The 23,319-nt window shown below is 36.9% G+C and overlaps 1 protein-coding gene across 4 annotated transcripts in view; it reads right to left on the reverse strand.

The window, feature by feature from the left end:
• Positions 1-23,319, reverse strand: part of ADGRB3 (adhesion G protein-coupled receptor B3) — an 891,397-nt gene that overhangs the window by 380,923 nt on the left and 487,155 nt on the right. For all 4 annotated transcript variants that reach the window (XM_042253849.2, XM_060419932.1, XM_042253850.2 and 1 more), the window contains one exon: positions 6,627-6,729. In XM_042253849.2, the coding sequence (XP_042109783.1) occupies positions 6,627-6,729 (103 nt within the window). The remainder of the gene's footprint in view (positions 1-6,626; positions 6,730-23,319) is intronic.

Genomic DNA, 23,319 nt, shown 5'->3' on the forward strand with positions numbered 1-23,319 from the left:
GAAAAGAAAGAGCTGTCTTTAGGAACAGCAGAATGGTATATAGGGCAGTGAAGTGAGAAATGCAGAGTATGGTTCTATCAGGACAAGTCACGTCCTCCAGGAGCTGGCAGCTGTTCAGTTAGTATATGGGGAGAGCATGCATCTAATTCAGCTTCTGCTATCTAGATACTCAGGAATCCACATGAACCAGATGACACTGATTTTGTGGATGTGATAACAGCTTGCTTCTCTGATTCCTTAGCTATACCACCAATCACAGAATGTACATTATTTCCTGACATATATTTTTCTATTGAAATGGAGGAAGTAGTAAAAGAAGAACCAGTATCAAAAATTATTTACATGTATATCTATCAAAGAAAATCACTGTCTTCACATATATGTCTTAGAGTAGTCTTCCTCGTATGTGACTGCTAACTAGATTCCATATAGATACAGCATACAGCTTTGCCTTCTACCTTTAAATCCAAAAGGATGTAATAATGTGTCCCAGTAGTATTTTCATGGGGTCCTGGCAGAGACAAGAGCTGGCTGGACTGTTTTGGATAGTTTCAATGTATCAGCTGCCAGCAGAGAAGTTTCCTCAGCTGCTTTAAGAGCACAACACATCTACAAATGTCAGAGTTGCTCCTGGCATCCTCCAATTTTCCCTAAGACCCCACTATCAGCTTACAGTGGCCATTCTCATTGTCTGGCATGATAATCGGCAGGCCAAAATGTAATCTGTAGTTGCTGACTGATTTTCACTGAGAAATATATGATGATTATTGTAGTTTATCTGTTAAGGTACACATATATATTATTTTCATAATAAAAACTTGATTTTGCAATGTTCCAATGCAAATACAGGTTATTAGTTTTCTATTGCTGCTACTACAAATTAACACACTCTTAGCAGCATCAGTTCAGTTCAGTTCAGTCGCTCAGTCCTCAGTTGTGTCCAACTCTTTGCGACCCCATGAATTGCAGCACGCCAGGCCTCCCTGTCCATCATCAACTCCCGGAGTTCACTCAAACTCATGTCCATCGAGTCAGTGTTACCATCTAGCCATCTCATCCTCTGTCGTCCCCTTTTCCTCCTGCCCTCAATCCGTCTCAGCATCAGAGTCTTTTCCAATGAGTCAACTCTTCGCATGAGGTGGCCAAAGTAGTGGAGTTTCAGCTTTAGCATCATTCCTTCCAAAGAACACCCAGGACTGATCTCCTTTAGAATGGACTGATTGGATCTCCTTGCAGTCCATGGGACTCTCAAGAGTCTTCTCCAACACCACAGTTCAAAAGCATCAATTCTTCAGCGCTCAGCTTTCTTCACAGTCCAACTCTCACATCCATACATGACTACTGGAAAAACCATAGCCTTGAACAGATGGACCTTTGTTGGCAAAGTAATGTCTCTGTTTTTCAATATGCTATATAGCTTGGTCATAACTTTCCTGCCAAGGAGTAAGTGTCTTTTAATTTCATGGCTGCAATCATCATCTGCAGTGATTTTGGAGCCCCCAAAAATAAAGTCTGACACTGTTTCCACTCTTTCCCCATCTATTTCCCATGAAGTGATGGGACTGGATGCTATGATCTTCATTTTCTGAATGTTGAGCGTGAAGCCAACTTTTTCACTCTTCTCTTTCACTTTCATCAAGAGGCTTTTTAGTTCCTCTTCACTTTCTGCCATAAGAGTGGTGTCATCTGCATATCTGAGGTTATTGATATTTCTCCCGGCAATCTTGATTCCAGCTTGTGCTTCTTCCAGCCCAGCACATAGAATAACACAAATTTATTATCTCACAGTTTCTCTGTGTCAGGAGTCTTTGTGAACCTAGCTAGATTTCTGCTCAAGAGATTCACAAGGCTGGAATGTTAACAGGCTTGGAGTCCTTTCTGGATATGGGGATGAATCTGCATCTAGGGTCATTCAGGTCTCAGCATAATTGAGCTCCTGTAGTTATAGGACTGAGGTCATGCTTTCTTCTTTGTTGACAACCAGGGGCTGTTTTTAGCTTTTAGAGTCTGCTCATATTGCTTGGCTTTCGGTACTATTCCTTCATCTTCAAAGTCAGCTATGGCAGGTTGAGTCCTTATTACCTTGCATCTCTCTGACCATAGCTAACAAAGGCTTTCCAGTTTTAATGGTTCGTGTGAATTGGACCGACTCACATAATTTAGGATATTTGCCCCATCTCAGCGTTCTTACCCTTAATCACATCTGCAAATTCCCTTCTGACCTATAATATATTCAAATTATGGGGGCTAGGATGTGAGCATCCTGGTGGGGGCACATTGTCTTTATCATACAGGGGGTGATAATACATGCAGTCCAGGGACTGAATCTGGCTTGCTACCTACTTTGGTAAATCATATTTTGTTGTAACAGAACCACACCCATTTTTACATACTGTCTACGGTTGCTGTCACACTACAATAGTATAACTGAGTAGATATGACAAGGACCATTATAACTCATATGCCCAAAATGCCTGACTCAACTGAAACTGTTTGCTCCCACAATAGCATAATTAGTCTAAACCATTTTGAAGAAAAACAATGTTGTATTATGAATAAAAACAAACTGAATTTGAGATGTAATTGGGAAGAATGCTTATTCAGGTTTAGGAGTTTAGGATATAACCAAAAAACTGTAGCTAGAGAATAATTTCTATCTCAACTTTAGCCGCTGGCAGAACCATCAATCTGCCTGTCTAGTTAGCATTTCAAGACTCTCCCATTAAAACTACCAAGAGTTTTGAGCAGGCAAAACATCAGAAATCTCTTCCAACTGGACACAAGCTAGGGTAGAAAAGTAACTTAAAAAGTAAAGGGATACAAATATCCCTCTGTGGAAATTACAATTGCATAGACTGAATGCATTCTTTAAGCTTTGCCAAGTGATTTGTAATTCCTTGGATTGTTATTGACCTGTGCTATTCATGAAAATACCCACTAATGAATGTGGGGATTTCTCTTTATTGTTTCTCATGCTTCCTAATGGTAAAAAGCATATTCATCACAGTTTTCCATTGTGTTTTCCACTATGATTTACAAAGCCATGGTTCATGACTAATTTTAGTTTATAAACATGAAACAAACTCCCTAATTTGTTAGGTAGATCCTATTCGTATACAAGCAAATATGGCAAAGAAAATAAAACCTACAAGCCCAATTCCCATGAGATCATTTGTAAATATGATCAATTTGAGAACTACAAGTACACCCAGTAGATTTTTCTTAATACTGAAGGATAGCAGGTTCACCCTACCTAGACCATGAGAGCTGTTATTCAGGTAAAAAAAGAAAAGGAAAGAGAAAATTTGACTGCAGAAACTGAAGTCTAGTGTGGGCCAATGTATCCCTCTACCAGAAATGGAACTCTATTAAGACATTTTGTTTGGAAAAAGGGAACCGCAGGTTAGCAAAGATGATAGAGCACAAGATAACTAAAATTCTTCTAACTCATCTTTAAAGATAAGGATGTTATATATCTTGGAAAGTCAGCAGGCCCAAATCAGTCAGAACCAAGGCATCTTAGTGGTGGGTGTATGTGTGTGTGTGTGTGTGTTTCCTTATGTGTGTGCTTACAGACCCACTCGACTCCCCTAATTTAGGTCCCAATAATTACTTTAATAACTGTATTAACTTTCCTTGCACATTATAGAGTCTAACAATACTTAAGTAATATAACATGGAAAACAAAATTACTTTTCTCAGAAAAGCAAATTTGGTATTTCTAATAATCAAGCAATTTCTGTGTGCAAGTGCTAAAGACCACAGAACGGGACTCTGCAAATTATAATAATAAAGTCATGAGCCTAGAAAACTGAACTAAAAATAGTATCTTACTCTTTAATGACTTATGAGCTGGTTAAAACTGCAAATGGCTTTGCTGAATACAGTATGGAATTTCAAGATTCTGTGTTATATTAGCTAGTCCTACCAGTTCCCAAGGGTCTCATTATATATAACATGCTTTAAATGCTATTTGTTAAAAAGCCTGTTGTTGTTTTTTTTTTAAAGAACACATTTTTTTTTTAAACAAACACTAACAGGCTTTTCCCTAGACTCATTAGAACTATTAATTTTCATTCTTCCTTTTCCTGCACATGGTATATGCAACAGATAAAATTTGTAAGTCATTATTCTCTTCTGAGCTTAGTAAAGTGCAGCAGATACATTTGCTATAAGAAAACAGGCGAAAGTAGACAGTGTTGATATTAGCAAGATGTCATATTTGAAACAGGTCAACTTTGAAGGCAATACCAGTGATCATATATCTGTGTCAATATAGTTATAATGAAATTTGTGTTTGTTGTAATCACTTTAACTTTCATGTTTGAGATACATCTTTTCTTCACATTTTAGTGAAGAATACTTTATGCTAGCTTAGGCTCTTTTGACTATCTCTTCAATGAAAATAAAATAAAGTCAGAACATACTTTATAAGACATTCAATAAACCAGTCATATATTCCTTCCCTCAGTGAACAATAAAGTCTTTAAGACAGTCTCATCTGCATGGTGAGTATAAATACAGCAGGCACAGAGACTTCAAGCAGTAGAGAGTGAAGAGGTGTGTGAGGGAGGGATTTATAAAGTGGAGGAAAGACAAGCGATGAAGCAGCAAGAGCGTCTCCACCACGTGGCCCGGAGTCAGGTGGCCTCCGAGGACCCGCACAGGTGGGTGCTGCTCTGACCAGGGCACGCCTCGAGGCATTTCTTCTCCAGAGTAAACTTCTCTTCTTCTCCCTCAGGCCCTCTGTGTAACAGACTTGTCTATATTATCTCAGATCCAGGTCTTTGGTGCTGGGATAGTATTGTTTTGGGAATCTAGTCAACTCACTCAAAATACTGAAAGAACCAATTCTCAGTGACTTGGTAATCAGCTCATCATGCTTATACTCTGACTCACTGTCACTCCAGAATCTAGCTAGGGCTTCATAAAATGTATTGACCATATACTCTAGTTTCCATACGTAGAAAATAAATTTTTAGATGTGCTGTATCTCTTTGAAATTGAATTGACAAAATAGGCTGCCAGAAAAGTGTGACTCAAAGCTTAAATATGTTCATTTCAAACAGTTCTATTCAATTGAAATAATGAGACTGTTTTATCAACACTATTTTAATCTTTCTTCAATTTATGAGAAAAATACCATTTAATTAACATGTTCTTTGAATTCTCAATAGTGATTTAATCTTTACTTAGGAAAGTTTTGTGAATGCTCATTTAGAGAAGTGTTTTCTCCCTAAGAAACAGAGAGCAATGCAGGCAATTAATATCTCTTAATATTCTTCACCAATGCTTATAACTCAATAGACGTTACCATGATAAAAATATATATACAAACAAATATGTAAACAAATATTTTATAATACATGTGGAACAAGCAAAGAAACAATTTCCTTATTCAAAAGTAATGTCGAAAGTATCTCTTAGTTTTCAGTTCAGTAGTGATATTAGAGCCATTATAAGTTATGAAAAAGTACATATAATAGAAATAAGACACATTGTCAAAGTTAGACAGAACCAGTATGGACACATTTTGGCAAAAGTGGGAAAAGACCTGAAAGTTGAAATATTAATCATAATGTTTAAAATCAGTGCTGAGAGATGTGAGGTTTACATTAAACCTCACAAACCAGAACAGCTAAACCTAAGACGCCAGAACAGCTTTTTAAAAACTGGTTTATAGGAAAGATGATTGTCATTTTTTAATAAAATGTATCTGAGTTCTTTAATATCAGAAATTATAAAATATTGGGAAAAGTACAGGTTTTATAACTAAAGGATGTGGGAATAAATTCCATTATGTCATTCACTTTGGGAAAATGACAATCACTTTGTGCTTTCATTAACTGTGTGTAAAAGCCAAGTTCATAGAAAATTTGCAAGGAGTAATTAAAAAAAAGAACTATGTATGTGCAACATTGGAGATGGTCTTACTTGAACACAGGCATTATAAAAGCATAATTAAGAAAGCCTTAACAGGAATCATCTTCTTTGCCCTTTAAATCAATGAGTTAGGTATTTGAGGTGAACGTATAAAGGGTAAGCATATGGTTTAAGTTTCCATATATGGCCTAAACAAGGTCTGAAGAATTTCATTTGCAGTTGGATGAGTTCTTATCATTCTGGATGGAAGATTTGGATTTTGATCACTGCAACACCCAGGTAGTTACAAGGAGCCTCCTCTGATCCTGAGTGTAGAACTTTAAAAAGCCACTCCACCCACTCTCCAACCCTGGGGTCCCCTGCAGGACAACAGTCCCCTTTGCATTATGTCTGCAGCTTCTGTCGCTGCAGGCATCTTACATGGTAGTCTTCCTCACCAGGTGGCGAGATTGGTTCCCACCTTGACATCCCCCACTGCCTAGCTTAGAGCCCAATAAAGATGTAGGAACTAACAAACTATTAAGTACTTATATTGGAGAAACTGAGAGTCCTATTATGAACAAAAACATAGGATAATGTCATCTTGTTTCTACATAACACATATCTTCATAACAGATAAATTCATTTGCAACTCTGAAGTGTTTAGAAAATGTGTTCTGGTCTTATTTGTCAACAGAATGACTAGTAACCTTTTTAAAAGGTCAATTCTATAAGAAACTCAAAGCTAAATGAATGATACTTACATTAGCCAAATGAGCTAGCTCTATCTCCAGGAATGAATCCGTTGTTTTGGGTTCAGGCCTTATGGTGACCACGATGATTTTGGAATTGACGACAGTATAATTTCTGAAACAGAATAATTATGATTAAAAGGAGAAAGGATTGAAAAGGAATATTAATTTGTATGCTCAGTACATGTTATGACGACACTTTTAATAAATGTATCTAGGCAAAGACATAGAAACTGCACAAACAGATTTAAAACACGATCCTGAAGTAGTATTCATGGAAAGATATAATTGACTTCTTGTTATAAATATACCCTACCTGGAACTAGAAAGCTTTAGAGGGAAAAAGCTATTGGTGACTGTTACCAGTTTAAATGCAGGAAAGATAGAAAAGCAATGGCGCTGACAAGCTTTCGATTACTTAAAGCTGATTCACCTGTGAGATAGATTGTGAATCAATTGTGAATTGTGAATTCAAACATTCAAGCATTGTGAATTCAAACCTTCAGGCAATCTTTAAAGGAATATAATCCATTTATCTCAAGGTGGACTTAACAGTTTTGCTATCCAGGAAGCCAGATACTTTTCTTGCAAAGTGCAGTCTTGGCATTTTTTTTAAACTTTTTCAAAATTCATTAAGATGAATGACTGGTAAGTAGTGTAGAATGAAAAGAAGTAGAATTTAAATATCAATAAATGTTGCTAATTACTAACCATCATTCATTTCAACAAAATAGATTTTCAAGCCACTTCTTTATCTCAATACGCTAGATAGAAGGAACACATTTGCATTTTGAAATATCTCACCAATATAGTTCACTCACAAAGAAGTTTTCAAAATAATTATAAGCTACAAAAAATACCTATAAGTATATAAATTTATAAAACTGAACCAGATGTTTCTTGCACATGTTTTTATCCAACAGGTATAAAGTGTTTTACACCTTCTATTATATAGAAATTTAAAGATTTTATTGTATTTGAGCTATTTGAAGATGTATACATTCCTTCCTTCTTGATTTGAAATAAAGCACCTGTTCTTCGATAGCTCATTTACTATTCTGGGGAACTCATAATAGGTATCAAGACAAACTCACTTAATTTTTCCTTTTTTTTTTGTTGTTTAAGGCAATATTTATAGTTAATAAAATTAATCAGTTTTAAGTCAGTAGTCAAAAGCTTTCGGTAATTGTACCAGCAAATCCAGACAACCCTCCAGTTTCCTTAAGACTCTTTATATTTGATCCTTTTTCATCTTCATGGTTCCAGGAAACCACAGACAGGTTGTCACTATAATTATGCCTTTTGAGAATTTCATTTAAATAAAATCATACAGTACATACACATGTGTGTTTGATTTAATTCACACACCATAATGCTTCTGAGATGCATCCATCCTGTTTCTCTTTATAGCTAAGTAGCATTTCATGACATGCAATTTCTGATCTACTCATCATTTCAATGAGCAGCATTTAGGATGCTTCTGATTTTTAGTTTTTATGATTTTGAGTAGCTATTCCATATTTGCCTATTATGAATAACTGGTACGCATACATTCTAGATGACACATATTTTCACATGTCTTGAGTATGATTAGAATTGCTTGCTCATGTGGTAAAAGCATGTTTAATTTTTTAAGTTACTACCATATGGTTATCTAAAATGTCTGTATCATCAAAGTCATATAATTCCAATATTGTAGAATCATGTTGAACCTCAAATTCTTTGTGAAAATCATTTCTCTAATGAGATAATCTTTGCCACAAGATTTAACCAGAAAAAAATACCAAGTATACTACACTTATCACTCAGTCGTGTCCGACTCTTCGTGACCCCATGGACTGTAGACTACCAGGCTCCTCCCTCCATGGGATGTTCCAGGCAAGAGTACTGGAGTGGGTTGCCATTTCCTTCTCCAGGGGTTATTTAGTAGCAGAGAGACTATAAACAAATTCTGAGTGGGATAATATTTTAACCCATCTCTCATGTATTTAGCAATGTCAAATAACAAAATTCTTAAACACTCAGGAAGCTTCATTGTATCCAGTCTAACAACAAAGTGAAAAAAAAAAGTAATTTGTTTTTAATATTTTTTAGAGGAGTGTGTTTGCAAACAAAGCAGGGTGGTTCATTGTTATTTATTTCATTTAATATTAATGAGTCAACTGAAGATAAGATATATTGAGAAGGATATAGAAGTAAGCTCTAAAGGCCAAACTTCCTTTGCAAATTGACTTTTTCCTGTTTTTCCATGAGCAGAAGTGATCAGGGGACCAAATGCGAGTTGATGCTAGATGATTAATTATATTAACAGATCTGACATGATTCCCAGAAATAATATATACATATATATATATATATATATCATCATACGTGTGTGTGTGTGTGTGTATAAAACGTTGGAGTTGGGGAAAATGTTCATGCGTTACCACCAAAAAGAAAAAAACTAATAAAATAAAATATGGAGATTTCTCCCACAGGACAGTCCTAGGACACAGACACAAGTTTCCTTCTCAGGAATGAATATATTTCAGCTCAGGGAGTTTACCGGAAACAAAAATATTTACACGTTACTCAAATTCAGTCTACTCCTTTATTCTGGTCTTATTTATAATCCTGTTTTCCTGCTATAAAGAAAACCAAAATATCATAAAATGTTAATTTTAACAACTTGAATTTAATTTTAACAACTTTAATCAATTAAATTTAATTTTAACAAATTTAATTTAATCAATTAAATTGATAGTATACAGAAACTGTATTATTTTAGAAGATGTATAAGTGAATAATTTATTGGAATATATAGATGTGAGGATTCCAAATAGGAATTTATACTTTGTTAAGATATTTATGAAGTTCTTTTTGTATTTGGGCTTGTGGAGATTTTAGCCTCAGGAAACTGGGCTGTGGAGAACCAAGTGGCTTAGATAAGCTACTTTCTGTAGGGTATTTAGTCTGTTGCTCAATTAGCCTGGTGGAGACTGTTTCTAGAAGATTAATTCCACCTTATGGCTTTTGGTAAGTATGTGTGTATATGTTAGGGTTAACTTATATACAGAGTACATCAAGAGAAACGCTGGGCTGGATGAAGCACAAGCTGGACTCAAGATTGCCAGGAGAAATATCAATAACCTCAGATATGCAGATGACACCACCCTTATGGCAGAAAGTGAAGAAGAACTAAAAAGCCTCTTGATGAAAGTGAAAGAGGAGAGTGAAAAGTTGGCTTAAAGCTGAACATTCAGAAAACTAAGATCATGGCATCTGGTCCCATCACTTCATAGCAAACAGATGGGGAAACAGTAGAAACAGTGGCTGACTTTACTTTCTTGGGCTCCAAAATCACTGCAGATGGTGACTTGCAGTCATGAAATTAAAAGACACTTGCTCCTTGGAAGGAAAGTTATGACCAACCTAGACAGCATATTAAAAAGCAGAGACATTACTTTGTTAACAAAGGTCCGTCTAGTCAAGGCTATGGATTTTCCAGTAGTCATGTATGGATGTGAGAGGTGGACTATAAAGAAAGTTGAACACCAAAGAATTGATGCTTTTGAATTGCGGTGTTGAAGAAGACTCTTGAGAGTCCCTTGAACTGCAAGGAGATCCAACTAGTCCATCCTAAAGGAGATCAGTCCTGGGTTTTCATTGGAAGGACTGATGCTGAACCTGAAACTCCAATACTTTGGCCACCTGATGTGAAGAACTGACTCATTTGAAAAGACTCTGATGCTGGGAAAGATTGAGGGTAGGAGGAGAAGGGGATGACAGAGGATGAGATGGTTGGATGACATCACCAACTCAATGGACATGAGTTTGAGTAAACTCTGGGAGTTGGTGATGGACAGGGAGGCCTGGTGTGCTGCGGTTCATGGGGTCACAAAGAGTTGGACATGACTGAACAGCTGAACTAAACTGTGTATGTGTAGCAGGGAGAGAAACTGTGTATTCATATGTGTAATAACTTTATTTAGAATACATTTGGGAAGGGATATGCATTAATGTATTTATGCAGTTGGATGTTCTTATCACACTTATGTGAGTACCCCCTTCAGTTTGTGTCACTAATAGGTACTAGCTCTATCACAGCATCCACTAATACTATGCATGTCTCCTTCCATAAGATTTTAGTTCAAGGAGGACAATATTAGTATCCAGCATTTATGTATCCTGAGTACATTACATTGGGCACATTTTAGTAATAACACATATTTGAAAGACATTGATAATATACCAAAAAATATTAAACTTTTGACTAAGTTTTAAAATATGTCAGTATCACAGTATCCAAATATTCAGTGAAGGAAAAGCAAGCAAATACACATTATACAATAGTTCCTTTTAAAAAATATGCAGTGTACAAAATTACTTTAATTTATTCCATTAACTTATTCTAATTTGCATAAGTGAATAGCTGGCTCCTTGTGTGTCACGTCAGACTTTGTGATCTACTAATGCTTCCTGGCTGGGTTCACATTTGTATTCACTGCTAGAAAAGCAGATCTTACAGCTAAATGGATTTCGTGACTAAAGTAATAAAGTTCTTTCTTGTCCTTGAGATTTGTGCTAGTCAGAGCCTAAAACATTATAAAATGTGTAGAGTTCTTTATTCAAAGAAGGCTCAAGTTATTCTTCACATTATTAAAAAGGCTTAAAGTGCATAGGGTACATGAACCATATCTTAAAGAGAGTAAAAATGTGAGGACAAAATGCAATGCAGCTCTTTACAAGAGACTCACTTTAGGTATAAGGTCACAGACAGGCTGAAAGTTAAAGATGTAAAATGATACTCCTTAGAGACGGTAACCAACAGAGAGCAAGAATGGATATATTTCTATTAACAAAACAGACTTGAAGGAAAAACTATAGTAAGAGACAAAGAAAACATTAGTTAAGATAAAAGGGTCAATTCACCAGGAGGATATATAACAATTATAACATATGTACCTAAAAAGAAGTTCTCACACTGTTGTAAAAGTCCTAGGATCCAAAACAGATTCCCCAACCTGAGGATCTGGCAAAGGGACTGAGAACCCCCAGGGAAACTTGACTTTGGAGGCCAGTGGAATTTGATTACAGAACTCCCACAGGACTGGGGAAACAGACTCTTGGAGAGCACAAACAAAACCTGTGCACCAGGACCAAGGAGAAAGGAGCAGTGACCCCACAAGAGACGGAGCCAGACTTGCCTGTGAGCATGTCTCTGGTGGAGGCGTGGGCTGACAGTGGCCTGCCATAGGGTCAGGGGCACTGAATACGACAGTCCTGGGGGTTGTGGGGGAGTGCTGGCATAAATCCTTTTGAAGGAGGTCACCTACTATAGTTTGGTCTCAGGCCTAACTTCCAGGAGGGAACACAGCCCTGCCTATCAACAGAAAATTGGACTAAAGATTTCCTGAGCGTGCCTCCCCCACCCCAGATCAGAGCAAGACCCAGATTACCCAATAGCAAGTCCCCCCATCAGGAAGTTTCCACAAGCCTCTTAACCCTCAGAGGGCAGACAGAATGAAAACCACAGTCACAGAAAAGTAACCAAACTGATCACATCAATCACGTCGTGTCTAACTCAAAGCAACTATGAGCCATGCTGTGTAGGGCCACCCAAAATGAACAGGTCATGGTGGAGAGTTCTGACAAAGCACAGTCCACTAAAGAATGGAATGCCAAACCACTTCAGTATTCTTCCCTTGAGAACCCCATGAACAGTATTGATAGGTAGTTAGAACAGGAAAAAGGAGTCCAAAATGGTGGTAGCTAAAAGACACAGGGAAAGCATGTGAAAAAGGAACAAAAGAAAATCCATTGACTGGAATGAGAAACTCAGATGAAACAAACACACCCCCTTCCTGGCTAACCCTAATTTGCATAGAGCAAGAGAAGGGGAAGGGAAAACAAACTTATAAAAGAGGGAGCCAAGTCAGGTTGAGGCCTCTCCTTTGGGGGTGACTCACCCTCACGCCTTGGGGGCTTACTATACTTTGTTTGCCAAATAAAGCTCTGAGCTATAAAAAAGCTGTAACACTGGTCCACCATTTCAAATCTTTGTTGCAGTGCAACAGAACCGAGGAAATTTAACCACTCACCCAACAATATGAAAAGGCAAAAGGATATGACACTGAAAGAGGAACTCCCCAGGTCAGTAGGTGCCTAATATGCTACTGGAGAAGAGTGGAGAAATAACACCAGAAAGAATGAAGAAACAGAGCCAAAGCAAAACACCACCCAGCTGTCGATGTGACTGGTGATGGAAGTAAAGTCTGATGCTGTAAAGAACAATATTGCATAAGAACGTGGAATGTTAGGTCCATGAGTCAGGGTAAATTGGAAGTGGTCAAACAGGAGATGACAAGTGTGAACATTGACATTTTAGGAATCAGTGAACTAAAATGGACCAGAATGGGTGAATTTAATTCAGATGAAAACTAAATCTACTACGGTGGGCAAGAAGCCTTTAGAAGAAATGGAGTGACCCTCATAGTCAACAAAAGAGTCCGACAGGCAGTACTTGGGTGCTGTCTCAAAAATAACAGAATGATCTCTGTTTCCAAGGCAAACCATTCAACATCACAGTGATACAAGGCTATGCCCAAAACAATAAAGTCAAAGAAGATGAAGTTCAATGGTTCTATGAAGACCTATAAGACCTTCTACAACTAACACCAAAAAAAGATGTCCTTTTCATCATAGGGGATTGGAATGCAAAACTAGGAAGTCAAGAGACACCTGGAGTAACAGGTAACTTTGGTGTTGGAGTATGAAATGAAGCAGGCCAAAGGCTAACAGAGTTTTGCCAAGAGAACACACTGGTCATAGAAAACACCCTCTTCCAACAACACAAGAGAAAACTACACATGGACATCACCAGATGGTCAATACTGAAATCAGATTGATTATATTCTTTGTAGCTGAGGGTGGAGAGGTTCTATACAGTCAGCAAAAATAAGACAGGGAGCTGACTGTAGCTCAGATCATGAACTCCTTATTGCAAAATTCAGACTTCAATTGAAGAAAGTAGGGAAAACAACTAGACCATTCAGGCATAACCTAAATCAAATCCCTTACAATTATACAGTGTAAGTGACAAATAGATTCAATGGATTAGATCTGATAGACAGAACTATGGATGGATATTCATAACACTGTACAGGAGGCTGTGATCAAAACCATTCCCAACAAAAAGAAACAAAAAAAGACAAAACGGCTGTTTGAGGAGGCCTTACAAAGTGCTGAGTAAAGAAGAAGGGCAAAAGGCAAAGGAGAAAAGGAAATATATACCCATTTGAATGCAGAGTTCCACAGAACAGCAAGAGCGGTAAGAAAGCCTTCCTCAGTAATTAATGCAAAGAAATAGAGAAAAAAATAGAATGGGAAAGACGAGAGATCCCTTCAAATAAATTAGAGATACCAAGGGAACATTTCATGCAAAGATGGACACAATAAAGCACAGAAATGGTATGGACCTAACAGAAGCAGAAGATATTAAGAGGTAGCAAGAATACACAGAACTATACAAAAAAGACCTTAATGACCCAGATTTCCATTTTAGTGTAATCACTCACCTAGAGCCACACATACTGGAATGTGAATCAAGTGGGCCTTAGAAAGCATCACTACAAACAAAGCTAGTGGAGGTGATAGAATTAAAGCTGAGCTATTTCAGTTCTAAAAGATGATGCTGTGAAAGGGCTGTACTCAATATGCCAGCAAATCTGGAAAACTCAGCAGTGGCCACAGAACGGGAAAAAAGCAGTTTTCATTCCAATCCCAAAGAAAGGCAATGCCAAAGAATCTTTATACTCCTGCACAACTGCACTCATCTCACATGCTAGCAAAGTAATGCTCAAAATTCTCCAAGCGAGGCTTCAACAGCATGTGAACCAAGAACTTCCAGATACTCAAGCTAGATTTACAAAAGGCAGAGGAGTCAGAGATCAAATTGCCAACATCCATTGTATCACAGGAAAACAACAACAACAACGACAACAACAACAACAAAACACACACACACACATACACACACACACAAACAAGAGAATTCCAGAAAAACATCAACTTCTGTTCTACTGACTACACCAAAGCCTTTGACTGTGTGGATCACAACAAACTGTGGAAAATTCTTAAACAGATGGGAATACCAGACCACCTTACCCACCTCCTGGGAAATCTTTATGCAGGTCAAGAAGCAATAGTTAGAACCACATATGAAACAATGGATTGGTTCAAAATTGGGAAAGGAGTATGTCAAGTCTGTATATTATCACCCTGCTTATTTAACTTATATGCAGAGTACATCATGAGAAATGTCAGGCTGGATAAATCACAAGCTAGAATCCAGATTGCCAGGAGAAATATCATAACCTCAGATATGCAGATGACACTATACTTTTGGCAGAAAGTGAAGAGGAATTAATGAGCCTCTTGATGAAAGTGAAAGAGGAGGGTGAACATTATCCTTAATGGTGAAAAATTGAAAGCATTTCCCTAAAGTCAGGAACAAGACAAGGGTGCCCACTTTCACTGCTACTATTCAACATAGTTCTGGAAGTTTTGGCCACAGCAATCAGAGCAGAAAAAGAAATAAAAGGAATCCAAATTGGAAAAGAAGAAGTAAAACTCTCATTGTTTGCAGATGACATGATCCTCTACATAGAAAACCCTAAAGACTTAACCAGAAAATTACTAGAGCTTACAATGAATATAGTAAAGTTGCAGGATATAAAATCAACACACAGAAATCCCTTGCATTCCTATACACTAATAATGAGAAAGTAGAAAAAGAAATTAAGGAAACAATTCCATTCACCATTGCAACGAAAAGAATAAAATACTTAGGAATATATCTACCTAAAGAAACTAAAGACCTATATATAGAAAACTAAAAAACACTGATGAAAGAAACCAAAGAGGACACTAATAGATGGAGAAATATACCATGTTCATGGATCAGAAGAATCAATATAGTGAAAGTGAGTATACTACCCAAAGCAATTTACAACTTCAATGCAATCCTTATCAAGCTACCAGCGATATTTTTCACAGAACTAGAACAAATAATTTCAAGATTTGTATGGAAATACAAAAAACCTTGAATAGCCAAAGCAACCTTGAGAAAGAAGAATGGAACTGGAGGAATCAACTTGCCTGACTTCAGGCTCTACTACAAAGCCACAGTCATCAAGACAGTATGGTACTGGCACAAAGACAGACATATAGATCAATGGGACAAAATAGAAAGCCCAGAGATAAATCCATGCAAATATGGACACCTTATCTTTGACAAAGGAGGCAAGAATATACAATGGATTAAAGACAATCTCTGTAACAAGTGGTGCTGGGAAAACTGGTCAACCACTTGTAAAAGAATGAAGCTAGAACACTTTCTAACACCGCACACGAAAATAAACTCAAAATGGATTAAAGATCTAAATGTAACACCAGAAACTATAAAAATCCTAGAGGAGAACATAGGCAAAACACTCTCCGACATAAATCACAGCAGGATCCTCTATGATCCACCTCCCATAATTCTGGAAATAAAAGAAAAAATAAACAAGTGGGATCTAATTAAAATTAAAAGCTTCTGCACAACAAAGGAAAGTATAAGCAAGGTGAAAACACAGCCTTCTGAATGGGAGAAAATAATAGCAAATGAAGCAACTGACAAACAACTAATCTCAAAAATATACAAGTAACTTATGCAGCTCAATTCCAGAAAATAAACGACCCAATCAAAAAATGGGCCAAAGAACTAAATAGACATTTCTCCAAAGAAGACATACGGATGGCTAACAAACACATGAAAAGATGCTCAACATCACTCATTATCAGACAAATGCAAATCAAAACCACAATGAGGTACCACTTCACACCAGTCAGAATGGCTGTGATCCAAAAGTCTACAAGCAATAAATGCTGGAGAGGGTGTGGAGAAAAGGGAATCCTCCTACACTGTTGGTGGGAATGCAAACTAGTACAGCCACTATGGAGAACAGTGTGGAAATTCCTTAAAAAACTGGAAATAGAATTGCCTTATGACCTAGCAAGCTCACTGATGGGCATACACACCGAGGAAAACAGAATTGAAAGAGACACGCGTACCCCAATGTTCATTGCAGCACTGTTTATAATAGCCAGGACATGGAAACAACCTAGATGTCCATCAGCAGATGAATGGGTAAGAAAGCTGTGGTAGAGATACACAATGGAGTATTACTCAGCTGTTAAAAAGAATACATTTGAATCAGTTCTAATGAGGTGGATGAAAGTGGAGCCAATTATACAGAGTGAAGTAAGCCAGAAAGAAAAACACCAATACAGTATACTAACACATATATATGGAATTTAGAAAGACGGTAATGATAACCCTGTATGCGAGACAGCAAAAGAGACACAGATGTTTAGAATGGACTTTTGGACTCTGTGGGAGAGGGAGAGGGTGGGATGATTTGGGAGAATGGCATTGAAACACGTATACTATTATGTAAGAAATGAATCGCCAGACTATGTTCGATACAGGATACAGGATGCTTGGGGCTGGTGCACGAGGATGATCCAGAGAGATGATATGGGGTGGGAGGTGGGAGGGGGGTTCAGGATTGGGAACTCATGTACACCCGTGGCTGATTCATGTCAATGTATGGTAAAACCAATACAGTACTGTAAAGCAAAATAAAGTAAAAATAAAAATTAAAAAAAAAAAACACTGAACATTCAGAAAACCAAGAGCATGGCATCTGGTCCCATCATTTTAATGGAAAATAGATGGGGAAACAATGGAAAGAGTGAAAGACTTTATTTTCTTGGGTTTCAAAATCAATGTGGATAGTGACTGCAGCTGTGAAATTGAAAGATGCTTGCTCCTTGGAAGAAAAGTTATGACAAACCTAGACAGCATATTAAAAAGCAGAGACATTATTTGGCCCACAAAAGTCCATACAGTCAAAGCTATGATTTTCCAGTAGTTATGTATGGATGTGAGAGCTGGACAATAAAAAAGGCTGAGCAAAGAAGTATTGATGCCTTCCAACTGTGGTGCTGGAGAAGACTATTAAGAGTCCCTTGGAAAGCAGGAGATCAAACCAGTCCATCCTAAAGGAAATTGGTCCTAAATATTCATTGGAAGGACTGATGCTGAAACTGAAGCTCCAATACTTTAGCCACCTGATGCAACGAGCTGACTGATTAGAAAATACCCTGATGCTGAGAAAGGTTGAGGGCAGGTGGAGAAGGACGACAGAGGAAGAGATAGTCGTATGGCATCACCAACTCAATGGACATGAGTCTGAGCAAGTTCTGAGACGGTGAAGGAAAAGGAAGCCTGGAGTGCTGCAGTCCATGGGATTGCAGAGTAAGACATGACTGAGTGACTGTACAACAACAATTGAAAGAACAAAAACTACATGATCATCTCAATTGACGCAGAAAATTCAGTTGAAAATTTCAATATTGTATCATGATAAAAACCTGGAAATAGAACTGCCATATGACCCAGCAATCCCATGCTGGGCATACACACCAAGGAAACCAGAATTGAAACAGACACGTGTACCCCAATGTTCATCACAGCACTGTTTATAATAGCCAGGACATGGAAGCAATCTTGATGTCTCTTGGCAGACAAATACATAAGAAAGCTGTGGTACATATACACAATGGAGTATTACTCAGCTAGTAGAAAGAATGCATTTGAATCAGTTCTAATGAGGTGGATGAAACTGGAGCCTATTATACAGAATGAAGTAAGTTAGAAAGAAAAACACCAATACAGTATATTAATGCATATATATGGAATTTAGAAAGATGGTAATGATGACCCTATATGTGAGACAGCAAAAGAGACACAGATGTATAGAACAGTCTTTTGTACTCTGTCGGAGAAGGCAAGAGTGAGATGATTTGAGAGAATAGCATTGAAACATGTATATTATCATATGTGAAACAGATGGCCAGTCCAGGTTCAATGGATGATACAGGGTGCTCGGGGCTGGTGCACTGGGATGACCCAGAGGGATGGGATGGGGTGGGAGATGGGAGGGGGCTTCAGCATGGGGAACACATGTACACCCATGGCTGATTCATATCAATATATGGCAAAACCACTACAGTACTGTAAAGTAATTAGCCTCTAATTAAGGTAAACTAATTAATTTAATAAAAAAATTAAAAATTAAAAAAATAGAAATGAAAATCAATGTAAACCTTAAAAAAAAAGTTCACCCATTAGGTTTAGAAGGAATGTAGCTTAACATAATAAAGGCCATTTGAAAAGCCCTGAAATTAAAAGACACTTACTCCTTGGAAGAGAAGTTATGACTAACCTATATAGCATATTGAAAAGCAGAGACATTACTTTGCCAAAAAAAGTCCATCTAGTCAAGGCTATGGTTTTTCCTGTGGTCATGTATGGATGCAATAGTTGGACTTGAAGAAAGCTAAGCTCCAAAGAATTGATGCTTTTGAAATGTGGTGTTGGAGAAGACTCTTAAGAGTCCCTTGGACTGCAAGGAGATCCAACCAGTCCATTCTGAAGGAGATCAGCCCTGGGATTTCTTTGGAAGGAATGATGCTAAAGCTGAAACTCCAGTACTTTGGCCACCTCATGCGAAGAGTTGACTCATTGGCAAAGACTCTGATGCTGGGAGGTATTGGAGGCAGAGGGAAAAGGGGATGACAGAGGATGAGATGGCTGGATGGCATCACTGACTCAATGGACATGAGCTTGAGTGAACTCTGGGAGATGGTAATGAACAGGGAGGCCTGGCGTGATGTGATTCATGGGGTCGCAAAGAGTCAGACACAACTGAGTGACTGAACTGAACTGAACTGAAAAGGAAATTAGGAAAGCAATCACATTTGAAACAGCATCAAAGAGAATAAAATATTCAGGAATAAACTTAACCAAGGAAGTGAATAATTGTGTGCTGAAAACCAAAAAACATTGCTGAAAGAAATCAAAGACGATAGTAATAAATGGAAACACATCCTGTGTTCATGAACAGAAAGACATAATATTGTTAAAATTTCCATAATACCCAAAGCAATCCACAGATCAAGGCAACCCATTTCAAAATCCTAATGACCTTTTTGCAGAAATAGAAAAAAAATTCTAAAATTCATATGGAATCTGAAAAGATTCTGAATAGTCAAAACAATCTTTAGAAAGAATATGAAAGCTGGAGGTACTATACTTCTTGATTTTAAAACATGTTACAAGGTTATAATAAGTCAGAACAGTATGGCACTGGCATAAAGACAGATGATAGAACATACAAACATCAGTTGAATAGAATAGAGAGCCTAGAAATAAACCCTCACATATATTGTCTAATTATTCTTGACAAGGTTGACCATAAAATTTGAAACAATAGAACTCCGAGATTAAAACATAGGAGAGCTTTATGACATTGAATTTAGCAGTGATTTCTGATATGACACCAAAAGTACAGGCAGTAAAAGTTAAAATAGACATATGATACTACACCAGACTTAAAAATAGTATAGTAAAGGAAATAATTGTCAGAGTGAAAAGTCAAGTATGTAATAAGACAGAATATTTATAAGCTATATATGTGATAAATGATTATTATTGAGAATATATAAATAAATTCTAAAGTGAAAACAAAGAATAAGACTGAGAAATGGACAAGAGATTTAATTATCTCTATGAAGGTTATATGTGAAAGGTCAATAAGTATATGCAAAGATACTCAACCATCACTAATTATCATGGAAAGGCAAATCAAAATCACAAGGAAATATCACTTAACATCCATTAGGATGGCCACTGTCAACAAAACAGAAAATCATAAGTGGTGAGTAGGTTGTGGAGAAATTGGAAGCCTTCTGCACTGTAGGTGAGAATGTGAAACGGTGTAGCTGCTATGCAAAACGGTACACAGATTCTTCAAAATTCAAAAGTTTACTATATGATCTAGAAATCCCACTCCTAGTTATATATCCTAAAAAACTGAAAACAGGATCCTGAATAGATATTGATACACCCATGTTCACTGCAGTACTATTCACAGTAGCCAAGAGGTGGAGGCAACCCAAATGTCTATTGACAGATGACTGGATAAAGAAAGCAAGTTAATACAAATGATGGAACATTATCCAGCCTTAAAAAAGAAGGAAATTCTGTCCTATTTTACAACATGGATAAGCTTTGAGGGCATCATACCAAGTGAAATAAGCCAGTAACAAAAAGACAGATACTGTATGATTTCACTTATACAAGGTAATCTAAAATAGTCAGATTTTCAGAAGCAGAAGGTAGAATGGTGGTTTTAGGGGTTAGGAGGTGGAGGTAAAAAGGGAGTTGCTGTTTAAGAAATACACAAAGTGAAAAAATTCTACAAATCTGTTGCACAATAGGTATCATAGAGTCAACACTACTATTCTGTACACTTTACAGTGGTTAAGATGGCAAATGTTATGTGTTTTTTACTACATTTTGGGCTTTCCAGGTGACATTAGCGGTAAAGAACTCGCCTGCCAGTGCAGGATATATAAGAGAGGTAGATTCGATCCTGGGTCGGGAAGATCCCCTGGAGGAGGGAATGGCAAGCCACTCCAGTATTCTCGCCTGGAGAATCCTATGGACAGAGGAACCTAGTGGGCTATAGCCTATCGGGTCACAAAGAGTCAGACACGACTGAAGTGGCTAGCACTAAAAAATGTAATGCAGTGTTACAAAACAAGTATCAGTAGAAGGGATTGTGGAACGAATCGTGCAAATAACATATAGCCAGATAAGATACAGTAAAAAGGAGTTAATTAAATAGTAAACATATTAAAACTACTGTAGCCTCTTTCTATTTTTAAAAGTATAGTTCGTGCAGCTTCTAACCTGAAAGCTTTCATAATTGTTTTAAATGAGCTTTTCAATTAAAATAAAACCAAAATAAAATAGGTGATTTCATAAATTCCAGGAATGAAGACTGCATCGAAATCATTAAGCTAAATACATTTACTTTAAAAAAATAGTTTTATATTGAAGTATAGCTGATTTACAGTGTTGTGTTAGGTCAGGTATACAGCACATCCATTCAGTTATATACATAAATACACCAATTAATTTTCAGATTCTTTTCCCATATAGATTAGTGCAGAGTACATTGTATATCTTCCTGTGTTATATAGTAAGTCCTTGCTGATTATTTACTTTATATGACATAGTGTGTATATCTTAATCCCAAACTCCTAATTTATTTCTCTTCCCCTTTGCTCTTTGGTTACTATAAATTTGTTTTCTATGTCTGTAAGTCTGTTTCTGTTTTCTAAATAAGTTCATCCCTATCACTTTTTTATATTCCAAATATAAGTGATATCATATGATGTTTGTCTGACTTATTTTACTTAGTGTGATAGCCTCACTTATGCTTAATACTAAAATCAGCTGATGGCTGCTAAAATTAGTTGGGCTAACTTAGAACTTGGAAAACAAATGACAATTTCAAGTTAGGTAACACCTAGATCCACAATGAAGCTAAGGGATCAGAGGTTTAAATTAACTTTAAAACAGTGTGCCCAAATTAAACTCATTAAAAAAATAATATACGGACTTTGCAATATTACAATGTTTATAGTATTAGTCATACAAATTTGTTACCCCATGGATAATTTTAATCTCTAATGTCCTCACCATAAGATATTTTAAAAAGATACAGACTATTACAAAACTACAATATTTCACTGCAAACTCAGAATGAAAAGGCAAAGTTCAAAATCTGGTCCTCAAACTGAAGAAAACATGTCCTTGGTGCAACTCAGTATTTCAGATCGATTACGTTCAAGATGTATTGGTATAAATGTGATTATGTTTTTGCTTTTCTATTATTTACAATATTTTCTGGTTCATTGCTATTCCTGTTTGCTTTTAATTCCTATAGTATTAGGAACTCAAATGGGCTCTATTTCCTAAATATGAAAAAAGTTAGCATCATTTATCTTTTATTATGTTGTTGTACTTGACAGCAAATTTATGTGATTTTGCATTATTGAATATTTTTTTCCTTTTTGAAAAAATAGTTTTCATGTTACTGGCTAATGAAAATGTTAGTTTGTTTTTGGTTTATCCATATTTTTCCTAGCACTTTAATACTATAGTGTAATTTGCATATAATTTTAATTAGGTCCTTTATAATGAATGTTAATAGCCTCGTTTATGCACATTTTTCCTTTTTTTTTTAAAGCAGGACTACATTTTCCATCTGGAGGAGGACATGGCAACCCATTCCAGTATTCTTGCCTGGAAAATCCCATGGATAGAGGAGCCTGGTGGGCTATATAGTCTGTGGGGTCACAAAGAGTCAGACATGACTGAGCGACTAACCACAGCACAGCACATCCTACAAGGAAAAGTACACATTACTCCCATACTCAAAAGTATTGTAATTTTCCTATATAGCTGGAACTTGGCTTTATTAAATGAGTTAGAAAATGGGTTGATTACAACTGTTTCTTGAACTCTTTGGCTTGAATGTATGCTTGGATATACTTTTCTTCCTTAGAGATAATTTCTATTCGATAATCATGCATTTTTACAGGCTCCTGGATTTACCAAATTGTCCTACTAAAATGTACTGCAGTTAAACCCTCAACAGGGTAAGACCTCACCAGGCTGTGGGTGGTTATTAGTTCCCTAATGTGCACAGAGCCTGTGTGGGTGCTCTCAGCACCCCCAAAGGACGCCCGACCTTTGCTGGTC

This window comes from Ovis aries, chromosome 9 (assembly GCF_016772045.2).
Source record: "Ovis aries strain OAR_USU_Benz2616 breed Rambouillet chromosome 9, ARS-UI_Ramb_v3.0, whole genome shotgun sequence".
In the NCBI taxonomy this organism is placed as follows: domain Eukaryota; kingdom Metazoa; phylum Chordata; class Mammalia; order Artiodactyla; family Bovidae; genus Ovis; species Ovis aries.